The following is a 22150-nucleotide window of genomic DNA, read 5'->3' on the forward strand; positions in this document are numbered from 1 at the left end:
ACCCATTTCCAGCTTGCGGGTCGTTCGCGCACTAGCTAACAGGTCCTCTTTCTTCCCGTAGAAGTCGTTGGCTTCATAAGGCCGGGGTCTATGGGAAGCCACCTCAGCGTGGGTTCTTGGAAGAGGTGGAGGTTCATTCAACGTTTGTTACACAAATACGAAAACAGGGTGATGAGTGTTTGAACGTTCGTGAATGGCAGTGGCTGCAGTGGAGTTGTGTATGCAGTTGGTGTTAATGACGTTTTCAGTCCCTCTAGCGAGGGAAAAGCGAGCGAGTGGGGCGGCTTGTGAGGGAAATGTGGCATGAAAGAGGAAAGTATTTTGTGAAGGGATGTCATACAGAGTCACACTTAAGTGAAGCCGCCTTTGTTTTTCTCATCTTAAACCGTCACAGCCCCATTTTCCCCTCAGTTACTACCTTATTTCTCTTAATAGCATAACTCTCTCTCTCTCTGTATATATTTGTTGTTGTTGTTGTTCATTGCTGTATTCCTAGAGCCTGGGAGAGAACCTAGTTCATACTAAGCATGCAGACATATACATTGAATTCATGGATAGAAAGGTGAATGGATAGATGACTGGAGAAGAGGGATACGACTTCCTCCATTTCTCTTGATTTGTTCCTGCAAATTCACAGATAGAAGATAGGATTGAAACAGCTGAGAAACAATTATATTGTCAGAGTTACAGGGAATAGACTTTCTAAGTTAATTTTTTCTTTTAAATTTGGAGAGGCTTATGCGGTACCTGATTCATCCAGCAAATTAAGACCTGCCAACTTTTTGATAATCTGATCAATAAATTACAGAACAATTGTTCCTTTCAAGATTTATTCAAAACGTATCAACTCTGCTTAATTAAGCACTCTGATGATTTAAGAACTTGGTGAGCGGCCGGGCGCAGTGGCTCACGCCTGTAATCCCAGCACTTTGGAAGGCCGAGACGGGCGGATCACGAGGTCAAGAGATCGAGACCATCCCGGCTAACACAGTGAAACCCCGTCTCTACTAAAAATATACAAAAAATTAGCCGGGTGTGGTGGCGGGTGCCTGTAGTCCCAGCTACTCGGGAGGCTGAGGCAGGAGGATGGCGTGAACCCGGGAGGCAGAGCTTGCAGTGAGCCGAGATCAAGCCACTGCACTCCAGCCTGGGCGACAGAGCGAGACTCCGTCTCAAAAAAAACCCAAAAAACAAGAACTTTTGATGAGTAGCTTAGTAGGAAGGGAATTTGTTCATTCATCCCTCTCTCCCTCTCTTTTCCCCTCCCTCCATCCCTTCCCTCCTTTCCTTTACTCTTTCCTTCATTGTATATATACCATTGTATTTGATACTGTGAGAAATAATTTTAAGAATGATAAGTTACCAGTCCCAGTTCTTTATAAATTTGGCTATAGTTGGTATAGGAGCTATACATATGAAAATTAAATACAAATACAAGGCAAATGATTAATGTCAGTTAAATAGTGAAGACAAGAATAGTGAAGACATTAAGTGCTGTGCACAGTAGTTTAGGGGTAAAGATTCAACTGGTTGGAGAAGATCTAGAAGAGATTACATAGGATGGGTTACTGGGGAGACCTGCATGTTTTTCAGATATTTTCTGAGATGGGTAGTTTCAATGTGCTTCTATTTTATTTTAACATATTTTGAATTCCAGGAATGTTGGACATATCACATTGAAAAATAATGACTATTAACATACGTCAGAAATAAATAAAAATGATTTTAAGTACTCTGTCTTTGTTAGAATATTAATACTTGCAGCTAAACTTTACAAGAAAAAGACAGATTATAACTAGCAGTGTAATATAATGTAATATGGCTGGCACTGTGATAAATTAGCTCATCCAATGTAACTCAGATGTGAGTTGAAAATGTGAAAATTTGAGGAATTTCTAAGTGTTGGTTATCACTTTTGCATAATGTGATAGTCTTTGGTTTGAAGTGAGGCTACACCATCTTTTCTTTCTTTTTGTTTTTGATTCAGTCTTGCACCCAGGTTGGAGTGCAGTGGTGTGATCTTGGCCCACTGCAATCTCTACCTCCCGGCTTCAAGCAGTTCTGTGCCTCAGCTTCCTGAGTAGCTGGGATTATAGGCGCGTGCCACCACACTCGGCTAATTTTTGTATTTTTAGTGGAGATGGGGTTTCATCATCTTAGCCAGGCTGGTCTTGAACTCCTGACCTCATGATCCATCTCCCTTGGCCTCCCAAAGTGCTGGGATTACAGGTGTGAATCACCATGCCTGGCTTTTTTTTTTTTTTTTTTTTGAGATGGTCTCGCTGTATATCCCAGGCTGGAGTGCAGGGGTGCGATCTTGGCTCACTGCAATCTCCAGCTCCCGGATACAAGCGATTCTCCTGCCTCAGCCTCCTGAGTAGCTGGGATTACAGGCGCATGTCACCACCCCCAACTAATTGATTTGTATTTTTATTAGTGACAGAGTTTCACCATGTTGGCCAGGATGGTCTCGATTTCTTGACCTCGTGATCCGCCCGCCTCAGCCTCCCAAAGTGCTGGGATTACAGACGTGAGCCACCGCACCTGGCCTACAACATCTTTTGTTTGCAGTAGCATTGTTTTGAGAGGCAATGTTCTATGGGACTGAAGACCACAGGCTTGGAGTTAAATTGTCTGAATTCAAATTCTGTCTCCACTATTTGCTGGCTGTGTGATCTTGGGAAACTTGATCTCTTCAAGTCTTTATCATATTTAGCACACAGTGAGCATGCAGTAACATGAGTGATTACTACTGTCTTAGCAGTTCTGCTTCTCAGGGTTTATTTAAATAAACAGATGTACTTGGATTTCTTTGCTTTGTATGCCATTTGAAACTGGATTTCTCCTCATACCACAAAAGATAAAGTTAAGGAACTGGATGATCTGTGATTTATAGTCTACTAACTGCTTTTTCTAGTGTTTGCCCACATATCTGTGTTGATGAAATACTGTGTATCATACCCCAAGTCAGTGTTACATTGAAGAGATAACTTCAGGTAGGTAAATATAATTGCTTAAGTGTCCTAAACAAGCATATGATTTTTTCTTTCTCTTTTTTTTTGGCAGGAAATCCTTTTGTACTATTGCTCATTCATACTTGTTCATCAAAGCGTGGATTCTTTAAGGACAGAATTTACCTCTAAACAGAAAGATGGAAACTAACATACATTTTTTCTGCCAGGTATTTAAATCAGTTTCTAAAGATTTCTTCTTTTTAAAATTAGTTTATATTACCTCATATTCATGATCAGTAAGCAAATTCATAGAGTAATAGTTATAAGGAACTGGCTGAATAACTGAGATGACTTTTGAGTCATTTTAGTGAACATATATTGAACGCCCATCCCAACAACCCATATAATACTGAGAGATCTTCTGTGGTGTACAATGAGAGTATTTTGGTGGATAAGTTTTGTGGAGATCAAAAGGGTTAAACTTACATGAGAGGTTGTAGATAATGTAATTAATGATGTGAGAGTATAACCAAAAAATAATGTAGAAGACATCAAATTTCTTTAGCCATCTTATCTGTGCTTCAGATTTTTATGCCCTTCTGTCTTTTTAGATGCCTCTGCCTTTTTTTTTTTTTTGCTAGTATTCTGTCAAATAAGACAAATTTTTTCAAACAAAAACAAATCTGGACTTAGTAAGCAGAGACTTTATTCAAAATAATTATTGCAAGGGAAGAAAGGGACTATTGAAATTGGAAGAGGAGGAGGACTATTGCAATGGGAAGAATGCTGTGACTGTAGGATCTGCAGGTGTCTCAAGGGTTGGGCAGGAGTTTTCTTTTATAGAGAGAGGCTGGAAAGAACCAGGTGTGGGGAAACGGGATGAAACAGTAGAATGATTATATAAGTAAATTGGAGAGTATTTTATCATGAAGTCAGTCTATTTTGTTCTGATTATCAGTGGGGATAAAACAATTCAGCTAATAATTTATGATGCAAAGAAAGGGAATTTTGAGGGGGTGTGTCTTGCATTGTCATAAGTAAACAAGGGGGGCATTCCAGAGTCTTACCTAAGTCATATGGGGAGGGGTGGTTTACAGTAAGCCATTTTCCAGAACACAAAAGGGTGGGGGGATTCCTTTAACCCTCACTGTTTTCTGGGAGTTTAGGGCTCAAGTGAAATTCAGCGTTGTCAATTGAGAGTCCTAATCTTTTAAATTTATCCTTGTAGAAGATCTGACGCTACTGTGTAAAACATATACCTATAATATAGTCTGAAAAATAATCTCAGAGACTTGAAAAGTGCTGAGATATGTACTTTATATCATATATATACACATATATACATTTAAAGTTTACCTTTTTATACTTACTACTTTGTTGATTTTGCCCTTATAAAATGATTTTGAAGATGAATTCTTAAAAATTAATATTAAAGTATCATACCAGTTTGTTTTCCTTAGACTGTGTAATTTATACTTCCCAGATGGCTTACCTTTTACTACAGTGTTTCCAAGATTCTTTTCTTCTTCTGTGTCAAAAGCTTCTACTCACTCTTCGTTTTCATTCACTTGGCCTTTGGTAACAGGTTTTTCTGTCTTTTTAGATTTCCTACCCCTTTTCCCCCTCTGCTTTCTATTTTGGGTCATTTTTTTCAATCTCTTTAGGAATCTGTTCATCATTTGTAATACACATCTCATCAAGGCAGCAAATCGAATTGCCTTTTTGAAACAATCTAAAGGTATGCCTTTGTTATAAGACAAATGATGCAGAGTCTAAAAGTCACTGAAATAGTTCTGCTAATTTCCATCCTGTGGAAATAGAGATTCTCTCTAAACTTTCTTGGTAATCTTTATAAATTGTCTGTGTGATCTTCAGGGTCAACTTTGGGTTCAGAGGCTCAGGACTAATACACCTTTGATCCACTGGATGCTGCCAGGTGTCTTAAGCAAACAGCCAAATTTCAGGAGAGAATATTTCCAACTGCATTCCTCTTTTTCTAAACATGTTTATTGTCACTAAACTCATTTCTTTTTTTTGCGGGGGTGGGAAGAGTGTCTATTTAGAAGCAATATAGCTTCTTCTTTTTTTTTTTTAATATAGGCTTTGTTTTTTGTTATTTTTTTGTAGAGAAAGATATTTATTTATTTAATATTTTTTATTTCAATAGCTTCAGGTGTACAGGTGGGTTTTGGTTACATGGCTGAATTATACAGTGGTGAAGTCTGGGCTTTTAGTGTACCTGTTACCTGAATAGTATACATTGTACCCAACAGGTAGTTTTTCATCCTTCACTTCCCTGCCCCCTCTCCACTTCTGAATCTCTATCACTCTATATGCCTTTTTGGATCCACAGCTTAGCTTCCATTTATAAATGAGAATATGCGGCATTTGTTTTTTTGTTCCTGAGTTACTTCACTTAGGATAATGGCCTCCAGTTTCATCCAAGTTGCTGCAAAAGACATTATTTTGTTCTTTTTTATGGATGAGGAGTATTCCATAGTATATATACCACATTTTCTTTAACCTCTCATCAGTTGATGGACACTTAGGTTGGTTCCATACCTTTGGTATTGTGAATTGTGCTGAGATAAACATATATGTTAGGTGTTTTTGTTTTTTTCTGATACAATGACTTTTTTTTCCCTTTGGGTAGGTACCCAGTAGTGGGATTGCTGGATTGAATGATAGATCAACCTTTATTTATTTGAGAAATCTCCATATTGTTTTCTGTGGAAATTATACTAATTTACATTCCCACTAGCAGCATATAAATTTTCCCTTTTCATTCCATCTGCACCAACATCTATTGTTTTTTGACTTGTTAATAATGGCCATTCTGGCTGGGGTAAGGTGATATCTCATTGTGGTTTTAATTTGCATTTCCCTGGTGATTGGTGATGTTGAGCATTTTTCATATATTTGTTGACTGTATACCTTCTTTTGAGAAATATCTGTTCAGGTTATTTTCCCACTTTTTAATGGGAGTACTTGTGGTTTTTCTGCTGATTTGTTTGAATTCCTTGTAAATTCTATGTATTAGTCCTTTGTTGGATGTATAGTGTGCAAATATTTTCTCCCATTCTGTTGGTTGTCTGTTTACTGTGTTGATTATTATTTTTGCCCTAAAATCCTCTGTGCTTTAGCTATTTACTTCTCCTTCCCCCATCTCCTGGCAAACACTGGTTTTTTACCATCTCCATAGTTTTGCCTTTTCCAGAATGTTGTATAGTTGGAGTTATACAATATGGAACCATTCAGGTCGGGCTTTTTTCACTTAATGTGCGTTTAAAGTTTTAAAATGTGTTTCCAAGACCTGATAGCTCGTTTCTTTTTAGCACTAAATAATATCCCATTCTCTACATTTAACACAGTTTACTTATTAATTACTGAAGGACATCTTGATTGCTTTCAAGTTTTGGTAATTATGAGTACAGCTGCTATAAACATCCAATTGTAGGTTTTTATGTGGAAATAAAGTTTCAACTTGTTTGAGTAAATACCAACAAGTACAATAGTTGAATTGTATGGTAAAAGCATGTTTAGTTTTGTAAGAAACTGCCAAACTGTCTTCCAAAGTGGTCATAACATTTTGCATTCCCATCAGCAATGATGAGAGTTCTTGCTTCACATCCTTGCCAGCATTTGTTGTTGTCAGTGTTTTGGATTATTGCCATTCTTTTTCCTTAATTGAGTTTTTTATTATTATTTTAAATTGACAAATAATAATTGTGTGTATTTATGGGGCATAATGTAGTATTTTGATCTATGTATACATTATAGAAATAGTTAATCTAGCTATTAACATATTCATTGCCAACTTTTTTTTTGTGGTAAGAACATAAACAATATTTTAGTGATTTTGAAGTATATATTATTTATTAACTATGTTCACCATACAATGCATTAGATCACTAAAAGTTGTTCCTCCAGTCTAACTGAAACTCTGTTCCCTTTGATCAATGTCTTCCCATTCCCCATCCCTCTTCCTCCGTCAAACCTCTCCACCCCACAACCTCTGATAACCATCTTTCTACTCCCTGTTTCTATGAGAACAACATTTTTAGATTTCACATGTAAGTGAGATCATATAGTGTTTGTCTTTCTGTGCCTGTTATTTTGCTTAGCATAATGTCTTCCAGTTCTATCCATGTTATGGTGAATGACAGAGTTTCCTTCTTTTTAAAAGCTGTATAGTATTCATTTGTGTATATTCACCACATTTTCTTCATGTATCCATCTGTTGATGGACACTTAGGTTATTTTATATCTTGGCTATTGTGAATAATGCTGAAATGAATATGGGAGTTGAAATGAATAATTTCAATTCCTTTGGATATGTACCCAGAAATGGGATTGCTGGATCATGTGGTAATTCTGTTTTTAGGTTTTGAGGAACCTCCATACTGTTTTCTAGAATGGCTGTTCTAACATTCATACCAACAGTGTGCAGATGTTCCCTTTTCTCCACATCCTTGCCAACACTTGTTTCCTTTGTCTTTTTGATAATAGCTATTCTAACAGAATATCTAACAGAATAGTGTGAGATGATATCTCATTGTGGTTTTATTTTGCATTTCCCTAATAATTAGTGATATTGAGCATTTTTTCACAAACCTGTAGGCCATTTGTATGTCTTCTTTTGAGAATGTCTGTTCAGATCCTTCACACATTTTTTAATTGGATAGTTTGTTTTCTTGCTTGAATTGAGTTCCCTATGTAATTTGGGTATAAACCCCTTAACCCCTTAACAGATGTAGGGTTTGCAAATATTTTCTCCCCTTCTGTGGGTTGTTTCTCCCCTGTTGATTGTTTTCCTTGCTGTATAGAAGCTTTTTAGTTTCATATAATCCCATTTTCCATTTTTGCTTTTGTTGCCTGTGCTTATAGAGTCTTATCCAACAAATCGTTCCCCAGACCAATGTGGTAGAGCTTTTCCCCCATCTTCTTGTAACTTAGGTCTTGTGTTTAAATATTTAATGCATTTTAAATTTATTTTTGTATATGGTGTGAGATGATGTCCCAATTTCATTTTTCTTCAGGGGATATCCAGTTTTCCCAATGCCATTTATTGAAGAGACTGTTCTTTCCCCATTGTGTGTACTTGGCACCTTTGTTGAAAATCAGCTGAATGTAAATATTTGGAAAATTTCTAGGCTTTCTATCCTGTCCTATTGGTTGGTGTGTCTGTTTTTATGCCAGTAACGTTCTGTTTTGATTACTATAGCTTTATAATTGTTTTGAAATTAGGAAGTGTGATGCCTCCAACTTTGTTCTTTTTGCTTAAAATTCCTTTGGCTATATGGGGTGTTTTCTGGTTCCATATGAATTTTGGAATTTTTTGATTTCTGTGAAAAATGACATTGGAATTTTGAGAGAAATTGCATTGAATCTGTAAACAGCATTGGATAGTATGGACATTTAAACAATATTAATTTTTTGAATCCATGAACTTGGGCTATTTTCTCATTTGTGTCTTCTTCAGTTTCTTTTATCAAAGTTTTATAGTTTTTTTGTTAAAATTTCATCATTCTAACAGGTCAATAATGGTGTTTCCTTTTAATTTGCAGTTCCCTAATCTCATTATAATGTTGAGCTTCTTTTCATGTCATTATTTACCATGTTTGTGTACATCTTCTTTGGTGAGGTATCTGTTCAAGTCTTTAGCTCATTTTAAAATTGAGTTCTTTTTTATTATGTTTTAAGAGTTCTTTGTATATTTTGGATAACAGTTATTTATCAGATATGTCTTTTGAAAACATTTTCTCCCAGTCTGTGACTTCTCTTTCCATTGTCTTGATATGGTATCTTTCACAGAGCAGAAGCTTTTAATTTAAATGAAGTTTAACTTACTGATTATTTTTTTCATGGATCATGGCTTTGGTTTGTATCTAAAATCGAGTTAATTTTTATAATAAAAATACTACTTTGCAAAGAGTATGATAAACTTTTGTACCTTGCTTGGCAAAGAGTATGATAATCTTTTGTGCCTTGATACCTTAAGAGCTAGATCCAGGCCGGGAGAGGTAGCTCATGCCTGTAGTCCTAGCACATTGGGAGGCTGAGGTGGGAGGACTGCTTGAGCTCAGAAGTTTGAGACCAGCCTTGGCAATGTAGAGAGACCTCATCTCTACAAATAATAAAAAAATTAGCCAGGCGTGATGGTGCATGTCTGTGGTCTCAGCTTCTCAGGAGGCTGAGGTGGGAGAATTGCTTGAGCCTGGGAAGTCAAGGCTGCAGTGAGCCATGATTGCACTACTGCACCCCACCCTAGGCAACAAAAAGAGACGCTGTCTCAAAAAAAGAAAAATTGCTAGATTAAATAACTGTTAGATATATTAATACATGATGTTCATTTTATAGCTGTATAGTGCACTATGGAAAATTGGAGTTATTTAGAGTATGTACTGAATCTGGAAAAATAATACACTAGTGAGTAAAACCTTTTTCATCAAAATTCTCTTCGGTAGCACTATTTGAGAAAGAATATCGATCTAAAATGAATGATTTGACCCAGAATTTCATATTTAATATGTATGTGCAAAGATGACATGCTTGATTGTAGCTCTTATATTCCCCAGGCAGAGGAAAATATTGACTTCTTAGATGATGGCTCTAATTCTTTTGCAACTGGCTTGCCATCAGGAACTATTAACCACAAGAAATACATCAAGTTTTCTAAAACAATAGAGAAGAAAATTTCACCGGAAGTTAGGAGTTTGAGCCCAGAATATAAAAAAATGTAAGTTAAAAACTCTGAACTTACTTTATTGAATTATTCTTTTGCAAGTTAAGAGTGCCAAAACGTAGCTTATGTGTTCTCATAATGTACCGTGTGTATAGGATCATACATATTTGTGGTCATTCTTTCAGTAGCATAATTTTAACTCCTAAATAGCTGTTCTTACATTTTTTCTGACTTCTCTCGCAACCATGTGGAAGTCTATAGGCTTCCATGTTGTCTAAGTCGGTTTTCACATTGTTTTAAAGAACTACTTGAGACTAGGTAATTTATAAAGAAAAGAGGTTTAATTGCTCATGGTTCTGCAGACTTGACAGGAAGCAAGGCTGGGGAAGCCTCAGGAAACTTAGAGTCATGGTGGAAGGGGAAGGGGGAGCAAGCACACCTTCACAAGGCCAGCAGGAGAGAGAATGAAGGGGGAAGTGCCACATACTTTTAAACAAACAGATTTCATGAGAACTCACTCAGTATCATGAGAACAGCAAGTGGGAAATCTGCCCCCATGATCCAGTCACTTCCTACCAGGTCTCTCCCCCAACATTGGGGATTACAATTCAACTTGAGATTTGGGTAGGGACACAGAGTCAAACTGTATCACATGTGGAAGCCTATAAGGAAGCTATAAGCTAACTGGAATCATAGGATTCTAGTTAGAGGAGAACAATTATCCATATGTCTGTTAAGTTTGTCTTAAAGAGAATTTAAGAAGGAAACAGAAGGTTCTTTCCTCTTGGCTTGACTTTGTGCCTTCCATGAAATTAAGATATTTGAATCTTTTTTTTTTTAGATAGCGTCTCACTCTGTCACCCAGGCTGGAGTGCAGTGGTGCAACCATGGCTCACTGCAACCTTCACCTCCTGGGTTCAAGTGATTCTTCTGCCTCAGCCTCCCAAATAGCTGGGACTACAGGTGCACGCCATCACACTCGGCCTTTTTTTTTTTTGAGATGGAATCTCACTCTGTTGCCCAGGCTGGAGTGCAGTGGCACGATCTTGGCTCACCGAAAGCTCCACCTCCCGGGTTCAAGCCATTCTCCTGCCTCAGCCTCCCGAGTAGCTGGGATTACAGGCGATCACTACCATGCATGGCTAATTTTTTGTATTTTTAGTAGAGACAGGTTTTCACTGTATTAGCCATGATGGTCTCGATCTCCTGACCTTGTGATGCGCCTACCTCGGCCTCCCAAAGTGCTGGGATTACAGGCGTTGAGCCACTGCGCCTGGCCAAGCTATTTGAATCTTTTAGCAGTTCTTTCTTGTATGCTGCATTGCCTGGTTGCCTTTTGTTAGTTATAGAAGTTCTAGCATTTTATATGCATGTAGGAGAAATACTCAATCTGTATTTATTATTATTTATAAAATGACTGAGAAATAAAAAAAGTACAGAAGCCTCTGGGAAAACATTCAGAGCTTATGTCACTTCATCTTTAACTAAATGCTCATCTTACCTGTTGGTGAAACTGGAAATTACCTACACATTATGATTGGAGAGGCACCTAAATAAAAATCTCCTCTACCCTCCAGAAATCTGTATTTCACTTTTATTTAATCTAACGTTTTCACCACTACTTCTGTTTGGTAGATGGTAAAAGATGAAGCAATTATTTCTAGAAGACTATGATAAAACTTGTTACCTAGGAAGAAAAGGAAGGTCGTGGAAGCATCCCTTTATCTTCTTCCATTAGCATTGTTCAAGATAGGTTAGCACTGTGGAAAGCACATGCCTCAAAAGAATGGGGTACAGTGCATGTTTTCCCTTGTAAGTGCGAGCGAAACAATGGGTACACATGGACATACAGAGTAGAATAATAGACATTGGGACTACAAAAGGGAGGAGGGGTGAGGGTTGAATTTTGTGCTGGGTACACTGAAAGCCTAAACTCACCACAATGCCTATGTGCATGTGAGAAATCTGCACTTGTGCCCTCTAAATATATAAAAATAAAAAAAAATTAAAAATGGGGTACGGGACAAATGTTTTTACTTATTCATTATGTATACCAAATCATCCTTATTCTATGAAATGTGTGAAGCAGCTCATAATTAAAAAATACACTTATACTTTCGTTTACCTAAATAAGGAAACTGAGGCAAAATTAATATAAGTAGAGAGTTTGTTTGGGTCCAGGTTGAGGACTGCAGCCTGGGAAACACTTGGGAGGTACTCTGGAGAACAAAGGAGAGGTTCAAGTTTTTAAGAAAAAAGGTACCAATCAGGAGATGGGTTGATTACAAAAGTTGTTTTTCAGGAATTCTCACTGGTTTACAGAAATAACATTGATTAGTGATTGGCTATACAGTGCTGAACTGTAATGTATGAATTATGGTATCCAGTGTATGGCATTGTTAGGTTAATTTGTGGCTACTTGGTGACAGTCTAGAGTCCACATAGCAGGCAACTTTGAAATAATTGCTTAGCTCAAGGGGATGTGAGACAGTGACTGCTATCTCATTTTAATGCCTCTTTGGGCCTGATAATTTAAAGAGGCCTTACATTCATCAGATTAAAATTTTATTTTCTTTATCATTTTTTGAAAAAAGGTGAAAGATCAAAAGTCATGTAATGGAGTGGAAGTCATGATTATACTAGAAATAAGAAGGCTCAACTTCAATAAGGATATATGGGGTATATAAAGCACCAGTAAACTGCAAGTTGCAATTCATTAATGGGTCATGAAATCAGTTTAGGAGGTCACTACTAGTTTTTGTTTTTTTTTTTTCTTTTTTGAGGAAGGAGTTTACTCTGTCACCCTGACTGGAGTGCAGTGGCATGATCATAGCTCATCACAGCCTGGACCTCCTGGGCTTAAGGGATTCTCCTGCCTCAGACTCCTGAGTAGCTAGGATTACAGGTGTGCACCACCATGCCTGGCTAATTTTTAAATTTTTTGGAGAGAGTGGGGTCTCACTATATTGCCCAGGCTGGTCTTGAACTCCTGGCCTGAAGCAGTCCTCCCAGTTTGGCCTCCCAAAGTGCTGGGATTACAGGTGAGAGCCACTGCAGCTGGTTTACTACTAGTTTTTTTTTTTTTCCCAATAAATAAGTTAGAATAGAATTGAAAACATTAGAGTGCTTTTCCCTCCTCCTCTCTCTCCCTTGCTTTCTACTGCACCTCTTCTCTCTGTGTATGTATATTGTACCTCAATAGAAAATGTACTTTTGACTGTAGGTCATAGGCAAAATAGTTGAAAGTCCTTGCTTTGAGACTAGAGGACTGCAGTGGGATCTAATCATTTGGCAGCTTCAGGGAAGTGAAGAGCAAAGTATGGAGGTTCACAGGGTATGAATTTGGGAGATTGGATTTAAAGGGATAGTGTGTCAAAAAAGCAAGATACTTTTTCTTGGAGAAATAAGTCAGAAAAAAAGGAGCAGGGTATGCCGTAAATACATATAATTTTATTTGTCAATTAAAAAATAAATTTAAGAAACAGAATAAATACATATAATTTTATCTATCAACTTAAAATAAATAAATAAAATTGGAAAAAAAAGGCCAAGGTACTTGCTAAGAAAGGGGAGTGGCATGAATTATAATTTTTTTTTTTATGTCACAATTTTGCTTAGGGCTGAGTTCACCTGAAGCTCTCATAGATATAGTCTAGTTAGTCTCTGTCCTGAGAAGTTGTTCTTGAAATTTAAGTCTACCCTGGATTACTTGAAGCACACATAAGAGTATGTGTCTTCTCTTCTAAAATTTAATTCAAATGTAATTCATAATTACATTTTATCTTATTGTTGTATAGTTTATGGCAGTGGTCTCCAGCCTTTTTGGCACTAGGGACTGGTTTCATGGAAGATATTTTTTCCACAGACAAGGGGATGGGGAGGAGGCAGGGGTGGTTTCTGGATGAAACTGTTCTACCTCAGAAGATCATCAGGCATTAGATTCTCATAAGGAGGCACAACCTAGATCCCTTGCATGCACAGTTCACAATAGGGTTTGTGCCCCTATAAGAACCTAATGCTGCCGCTAATCTGACAGGAGGTGGAGCTCAGGTGGTAATGCTTCCTCTCCAGCCACTTACCTCCTACTGTGTGGACCAGTTTTGGTTCACCGCCCAGAGGTTGGGGAACCCTGGTTTATGGAATGTTTGTGTTATGAAAGGTCTTGAGATCACACCACTGTGCTTTTAGCCTGGGTGACAGAGCAAGACTCTGTCTCAAAAAAAAAAAAAAATAAAAATAAAAATAAAAAATAAAAAAGGTTTTGACAGTCCAATAAGAGGAAAAAGGAGAAAGAAGAGAAACAATAAGAAAGAAGAATGTTGATTAAAAAGAAGTTCAGCTTCTAATGCCCAAACTTTAGTCTTGAAATACCATTTCTTATTAAAAGGCTCTTTAGAAAAATGCTGATTGCATGTCTGTGAAAGGAAATGTACAGTAAGCCTGGAACATCTTGTCTTCCGGAGATAAGGAAACTGTTAATAAAAAAGACTGCTACCAGGGCATCATCAGAAGGACTCAAGAGCCTGCTTGAAGAGGCTCCCACCTTTTCCTATAAAAGATGAGAAAATTGGAGCATCAATAAGTATAATAATTTCAGGGAATTAAACTGCATCAAATACATTTAAGTCTATGTGTTCAAAATGGTATAAAATTATTTTGTCATTTTTAGAGGTTACAAATGAGCCAAGTCTTTGTTATGAAAAGTGGTAAATAAAGGAAAACAATAGAGCAATTATCTTGCCTTTCTTTCTTCTTCTTTTTTTAAATCAGTTGAATCTCTCTATATCTTGCCATTCTATATGAAACTGTACCACTGGGCAACCAAATAGTACATGAGAGAAAGTTTCTATTTGTAGAAGTATTCTAGTAGCCAGGCATGGTGGTGTGTGCTTATAGTTCAGTACTCAGGAGGCTGAGGTGGGACAATCACTTGAGCCTGGGAGTTTGAAACTGTAGTGTGTGCTATAATCACACCTGTGGATAGTTACTGCACTCCAGTCTGGGCAACTTAGCAAGATCCCATCTCTACACACAGAAAAAAGAAATATTCTAACTAATGATTGAAGGAATGATGGATTTATAATATAACCACTTTGCAGTCTCTCATGATTTATTATTTTTATTTTTATTTATTTATTTTTGAGACAGAGTCTTGCCCTGTCACCTAGGCTGGAGTGCAGTGGTGCAATCTTGGCTCACAACCTCTGCCTCCCAGGTTCAAGCAATTCTCCTGCCTCAGCCTCCTGAGAAGCTGGAACTACAGCCGTGCACCACCACACCTGGCTAATTTTTGTATTATTATTATTATTTTTTTGTAGAGACAGGGTTTCACCATATTGTCCAGGCTAGTCTTGAACTGACCTCAGGTGATTTGCCCACCTTGGCTTCCCAAAGTGCTGGGATTACAGGCGTGAGCCACCATGCCCAGCCAGTCCCTCATGATTTACTAGATCTAGTTATTATTTATAAGTAGCTGCTAATACCACAAGTAGCCAACTGGACATTATGTGCTTCCTGATGGAATAACATCACCATCACCACCTAGAGAGTGGTTTTGCATCTCCCTCGACTATTGAACTTTAATATGTTCAAGCGTCTAGAATCCTACAGCCATGGTGATACAATCAGCATAATCCTGACTGTGGAAAATCTACAAGACAAATGACCTAGTAATAATAATTATAATGATAGTAAAAGGTATAGAAGGAGAACTTATAGATGAAAAGAAGTTAAAAAGACATTTCAGTCAACTGTGATGCTGGGATTTTATTGAGTCCTGATGCAAAATGTTAAGAAGTTTTATGAAATTTACGAGACAACTGGAAATGTGAATGCTGCCTGTATATTTGATGGTATTAAGAAATTGTTAATTTTTAGCTGTCATATGGTGTTTTTTGTTTTGTTTTGTTTTGTTTTTGAGATGGAGTCATGCTGTGTCACCCAGGTTGGAGTACAGTGACTCGATCTCAGCTCCCTTCCCAGGTTCAAGCGATTCTTGTGCCTCAGCCTCCTGAGTAGCTGGGACTACAGGCGTGTGTCACCATGTCTATTTTTTTTTTTTTTTGGTATTTTTAGTAGAGATGGGGTTTCATCATGTTGGCTAGGCTGGTCTTGAACTTCTGACCTCAAGAAATCTGTTCAGCTTGGCCTCCCAGAGTGCTGGGATTACAGGTATGCGCCACCACACCCAGCCCAATCTCTACAAAAAAAGACACCTTGTAGAGATTTCTATTAAAATCTTTACAGATGAAATAATATACTGTGATTTCTTTCAAAAATAATAAGGGATGGGAACAGGGATGGGATATAGATGGAATAGGATTGGCCACTGTTGAAACTGGGTGATGGGATTCTGTATATTTTTGTATATGTTAGAAAGTTTCCATAATTAAAATTTGAAAAGAATAAGAAAAAGCAAAAAGAAATTCAAGAGTGATTCCAATTTCTGTGTCATTTAGATTTGAAACGTCAGTATTCCTTTGTGGAGAAGAAAAGTCCTCTGATTTTTCAGTAGGAAAAAAAGGTGGGAGAAAGAGTTTACAAGTGCAACAGCACAGTAAAAGAACTGAGGTAAATAAAGATTTGGAAATTTTTCTTTTACCTTCAAGTGTTTTCCTTAGCCCTCAAACATTCCCTTATATTTTTTAGTCCAAGTGTTGAAATGTCACAGTCTTAAATATTACTACCTCCTCTTGCTCCTTGTCTTCTCTTCTTCATTCTCCTTTTCCTTCTTCTTAAAAAAAAAAAAATAGAACAAGGAATCTTTCAGGAGCTTATGAAAAATTTGCCTTTTTTTCTATTAAACTTTTTTTTTTGTCTTTTTTACTGTGCTCGCTGCTAACATTTTTGCTTTTTTAACAGGAACACTAGGTGTTCTTTTTTTTTTTTTTTTTTTGAGACGGAGTCTCACTCTGTCACCCAGGCTGGCGTGCAGTGGCGCGATATCCGCTCACTGCAAGCTCCACTGCCTCCCGGGTTCACACCATTCTCCTGCCTCAGCCTCCGGAGAAGCTGGGACTACAGGTGCCCACCACCACCCCCGGCTAATTTTTTGTATTTTTAGTAGAGACGGGGTTTCACCGTGTTCGCCAGGATGGTCTCGATCTCCTGACCTCGTGATCTGCCCGCCTTGGCCTCCCAAAGTGCTGGGATTACAGGCGTGAGCCACTGTGCCCGGCCAACTCTAGGTGTTCTTTGGTTTGTGGCAACATAACTCCCATCTCTGCCTCCATCTTCCCATGAGTCTTCACATGGGTTTTTTTTTCCTGTGTCTGTATCTCATCTCCTTCTTCCTTTCTCTTACAAGCATGCCTGTCATTGTATATTTCATTTCAAGATCTTAACTTTATTACATCTGCAAAGACATTTTCTCCAAATAAGGTGACATTCACAGTTTCAGATACTAGAACATGGAATATCTTTTTGTGTTGTCGCTCACTATGATATATTTAGAGGTATATTTCCTTTTCTCCCCTCTGTCTTAGTATTTGCTGTGCTTCTTAAATCTGAGAATGCGTGCCTTTCTTCAATTCTGGAAAATTCTAATATATTTATCTTTTAGAATATTTCCCCTCTTTCAATCTCTTTACTGTCCCTTTGTATCTTCTATTAGATGTGTATTAGATTTTGTCATCCTGTTTTCTATATTCTTTAACATTGCTTCATATTTTTCATCTATTCTGTTTCTCGATTTTGTTCTTGGTAGTTTCTCCCCATCTTCTCTCTAGTTCACTTATTCTTTATCTAGCTGAATCTAATCTACAGTTTAACCTTTCCTTTGGGATTTTAATTTCAGTGATTCTATTTTTTACCTCCAGAAATTTTATTTGATGGTTCTTAAAATATGCCGTGTGTCATGTTTTTTGCTCATATTCTATAGTTATTTCAAGATTGGTATCTGATCAATTCACTATACGAAATTCTTGGGGGATCTAAATGTTGTGTTTTTTGTTTTGTCTGATTCTCACTCATGTTAACTTGTTCTTTGAGTGTTATATATATTTTGTACATTCTTTCATATATAGTTGATCTAAATCTGTGGGAATTTTCAATTTGCCCTTCTTCAAGAGAATTTTTAAAAAGATAATTTGCTTTTGCTTTTTCCTTTGCCATGCGCTTCAGAAGTGTTACAAATCAGAGGTCATTTTAAATGAAGTTTTTTGTTTCTGTTTCCCTGGCCCATATATTTGGTGTAGATTTGACTTCCAAACTCATATATGTAGAGTTATGATTATGACTAATCAGGAGGAATAGTCTTCCTTTTTTTCCAACCTGGAGCTGGGATGGAGACATGTTTTAATCATATTTTTTCATTAGGGGATAAGTTTTTTCCTTCCCCACTCTTGCTGAAAACATTGTCTTTTAAAGGTTTTGGTTCTGTGTGGCATCTCAGTACCAATTCCTGTCAATCTTGTGTAACGTGAGAGTCTTTTTTCCACATCTTGCATGGTCATTAAAACTCAGTGCTCAGGGTTCCATGTAAAATTGAAGACACCTATAATTAGAATTCTCATTTTTCTAAAGTGCTACTTTCCTCTCCACCTAGCTGCTTGCCTTTTTGGAATCGTGTTTATACATGCAATCTTAAGTGGATAATTTGCTCAATGATAGAGATAATAAAAAACAAAATTACCTGTATCATTTGAATAACTGTGTTGATTCTCCATGTTGCACTTAAGTCAAAGCCTTTATATATAGCCTAGAGTCTGATGACTGAGTCTTCTTGTTCTCTCTATACCATAGGTTTTCCCTGCTTTGTAAAATCCATTACTATATATTGACCAACTATTAATGACATGATTAAGTGCATACTTAAGAAAACCATGGCTTTGCAAAAGAACATTGTATAGTTTATTTAAATTTTACTTTATATTAAATGTAATTTAATTACAAAAGGCAATTTTACACCAGAAGCATAATTAATGAGGAGCCAAGGTATGATTAATTATCTTTTAAGAGTTTTATCATCCAAGAATGCTGAATTACCAGTGTGACCTCAGGCACTAACATACTTGCATTTGGCTCTAGATTATCCCTCCTTTTCTGAAGCTGTCAAAGGAGAAGGTGACTAGGAAAGAAAACTCTTTATGCAAGTTGCCGAATCAGTACAGCCTTCACAAGACTTCATCACCTCTTTGTACATCTTCCGCAATTACTCGGTATTTAAATCCTTGTACTCTGTTTCTTGAAGGTTGAGTTCAGACTTGAGTGTTTCTTTCCAGAATCATTTATCCCTTCCACATAAAGAATATCAAGTAGTTTATGCTAACTATGCTCTTAGGATTGTGTAGAGATAAGAGCACTGTATATGGAATTGGAAGACTTAGATTTGAGTCCTGATTGACCTCACATGCTTAGACTTTTGTAAAATTTACATCTCTGGGCATCACTTTCCACATCTGTATAAGGATCTTGTACTAAATGGACTCTTAAGATGTCTTCCAACACTAACATTATATGATTTCAGTTATTTACATGTTACAGTATTAGATAAATCATCTTTTCCAGACATTTTACTGGTAAGTGATGGAATCTGAGATTCTTTGGCTGTTTAAAGATGTTTTTGTTTGCTTTATTATAATAACTTCCTTAAAAATTTGCTGTGACTCGTATTGAGAATAGGAAAAATTGGACCACAGTCAAAGGATAGTGGGTCATGGGCACTATTTACAGACTAGGGTAAATTCTGCTTTATAGAAAAATATCTCAAAAAGAAATAAGGTGGGACTTCTGACGTGAAGAATACGGAATTTTCCTTAACTTGGACAGTTCTTCAAGAAAGGTGCTTATGAATCTCAGACTATTGGTAGGTTTGCTAATATTTTAAAATGGAATTTGCATATTTTCATTGCCACTTTCTAATATGACTGTTTCTTTGACAGGGAAAAGGAAATGCTATCTAACCTCTACATGACATTATATGATGAAGTAACCCATGGATATTTATACTCACAAGAATTAAGTGGTAATAAGAGGTTCTAAAATTTCTTGAATACATTTCCTTATTATGTGCTTTTTAGGAATTGTTTCAGCAGTTAGTGCCTCTTCATCTAATTCTAATGGCTTATGGTATCAACTAATAATACATGATATGCAAATACTGCGGGCTGTGAGGAAGCAAAAGTGGATAGTTTAATCCATAAATATCTTTGGTTGTATTGGTTAAGATAGGTAAAATATAATATGTAGCTTATACTAGTTCAAGTGTATTTTTTGGAAAAATGTCTGCATATTACATCCCATGGATAAATTAGTAAGTGCTGGAGTCACTGGTATCACTGGAATTTATTCTTTGGTATCTTAAGGCTTATACTACCCTTCACGCTTTCATGACACTGACCTCTCCCATATCTTGGGCTTCTCCTTTATACCTGTGGAATAATTTCTCATAGTTTTCCTTTTACCTTAACTCTGGTTGTCATATTGTGTATCTTAGTGTCCAAATGGGTGACTCATACTGCTGTAGCTTCACACTTTCAAAACCAATTATTTTACCTTGATTCCCCTGACCAACACTGATGGCCACAAATTGCACATTGTCATTATGTGAAAAATCTCAGACTTTAATGTCTTATTCTTCACTCACAATCTCTTATGCTTCCAGCTCTTTTTATTTAGAATTTTATTTCCTTGACCTCTCCATTTGGTGCCACTATGACTGTACAATTTCCAACCTCAGCTGCCCTTAGCACCAGTTGGTATTCACTTTAAGTTTTGGTGTGATCTCTCCTGTTTCCTTTGGTACCTATTCCAAACCTTCACTACTCTCCTCAAATACTCAATTATGTCACCTATCCAACTTTAAACATTTAAAAATGTTTTACTTAATTAAAATTAAAACTTGCTAGTCTGAAATCTATGAAACTTAATCTTTTCTGCCCTGTTTCTTTTGAAAAAAATTTTATTTTGGTAAGAATATTTAACATGAGATCTACCCTCTTAACAGATTGTAAAAATGTAGGTTATTCTTATCTATAGGCATAATATTGTACAGTATTTCTACAGAACTTATTCATCTTATGTAACTGAAATTTTGTACACACCGATTAGCAACTCACTATTTCCTCATACCCCCTGTTCCTGGCAACTGCAATTCTATTCTTTGTTCCATAAGTTTGACTATTTTCGATGCTTTATATAATTGGAATTCTGTAGTATTTGTCCTTCTTTAACTGGCTTATTTCACTTAGCATAATGTCCTTCAGATTCATTCATGTTATTACATATGACAGGATTTTCTTCTTTTTAAAGGCTGAATGATATTCTATTATATGTATATAACATACTTTTTCCCCCCTTATTTATCTGACATTTAGGTTGTTTCCACAGATATTTAGATTGTTTTCCATAGGCTGGCTATTGTGAATAGTACTGCAGTGAACAGGGGAGTACTACTGTCTCTTCAAAATCCTGATTTTAATTCTTTTGGCTAAATATCCAGAAGTGGGATTATTGGATCATGTGGCTTTGCTTTTTCGTAGAGAGTTAGTAAAGGCTATTGGGAAGCTTCCTAAACTCCTTGATATTCCTACCTACAAACAACATTCATGTCCTTTCATCTTGTCTCATTGGAAAAGGTGCCCTTTCACCAGACTAATCCTTTTGTTTCTTGATTTTCTTCTGCTTTCTCAAGGTCTATGCTTTGCTAATTTTATACTCAGTGTTTTTCAGAAAAGCTTTTTGAAGGAGTTGTTTTCATTAGTTGCTGAATTTTCTCACTTCCCATTTCATGGAAATCTGGCTTCCGCCTCCAAAATTCTACTAAAACTTATTAAAGTCATTATTATCAACTCTTTAGTCATTATTTTGTATTTATCACTGTCAGGGCTGGGTGAGGTGGCTCATGCCTGTATTCCCCGTACTTCGGAAGGCCAATGTGGGAGGATCATTTGAGACCAGGAGTTCAAGACCAGCCTGAGCAATATAGTGAGATTCCATCTCTACAAAGAATCATAAAAACAAAAAATTAGTTGGGCATGTTGGCACACAGCTGTAGTCCTAGCTACTGGAGAGGCTGAGGTGGGAGGATTGTTTAAGCCCAGGATTTCGAGACAGGAGTTTGAGACTGCAGTGAGCCATGATTGCACTACTGCATTCCAGCCTGGGCAGCAGAGAAACTCTGGCTCTAAAAAGACAAACAAAAACAGCACTATCATCGATTGCCTCTTTTCTGAAAATAAAGTATAGTATCCACTGAACCAAAAAATTCAGTTCAATAGACTTTTTTTGAGAATTTCTTCTTAATTAGGCACTGGAAACAGAAGAATGAAAAATCTTGCTTCATAGAAGCTGACAGTTTAGTGAGGGATATTGACATGCAAGCAATCATAATACCAAGGGCTTTGACTGAGATACATAGTAAGTGCTATGGGAACACAGAGGAAAAATTTACTATTCCCAGGGCAAGTTGTGGAAGCCTTTGCCTGTGTGCCCTTGTGCGACTTTTCTGACAGTTTCTGAAAGTTCTTTAGGAAACAGATTGAAAGATTTGAATATTTAAAGATTGAAGAGG

General features: G+C 36.9%; 1 protein-coding gene across 1 annotated transcript in view; it reads left to right on the top strand.

Moving 5' to 3' along the window:
* Positions 1 to 838: 838 nt before the first annotated feature.
* EFCAB13 (EF-hand calcium binding domain 13) overlaps positions 839 to 22150 on the top strand; it is a 125240-nt gene continuing 103928 nt past the window's right edge. Inside the window, exons 1-6 of the mRNA XM_025362903.1 lie at positions 839 to 885; positions 3067 to 3181; positions 9533 to 9693; positions 16098 to 16209; positions 18667 to 18797; positions 19521 to 19603. Of these exons, the coding sequence (XP_025218688.1) occupies positions 3152 to 3181; positions 9533 to 9693; positions 16098 to 16209; positions 18667 to 18797; positions 19521 to 19603 (517 nt within the window). The 5' untranslated portion in view covers positions 839 to 885; positions 3067 to 3151. The remainder of the gene's footprint in view (positions 886 to 3066; positions 3182 to 9532; positions 9694 to 16097; positions 16210 to 18666; positions 18798 to 19520; positions 19604 to 22150) is intronic.

Source organism: Theropithecus gelada, chromosome 16, assembly GCF_003255815.1.
Source record: "Theropithecus gelada isolate Dixy chromosome 16, Tgel_1.0, whole genome shotgun sequence".
Lineage (NCBI taxonomy): Eukaryota > Metazoa > Chordata > Mammalia > Primates > Cercopithecidae > Theropithecus > Theropithecus gelada.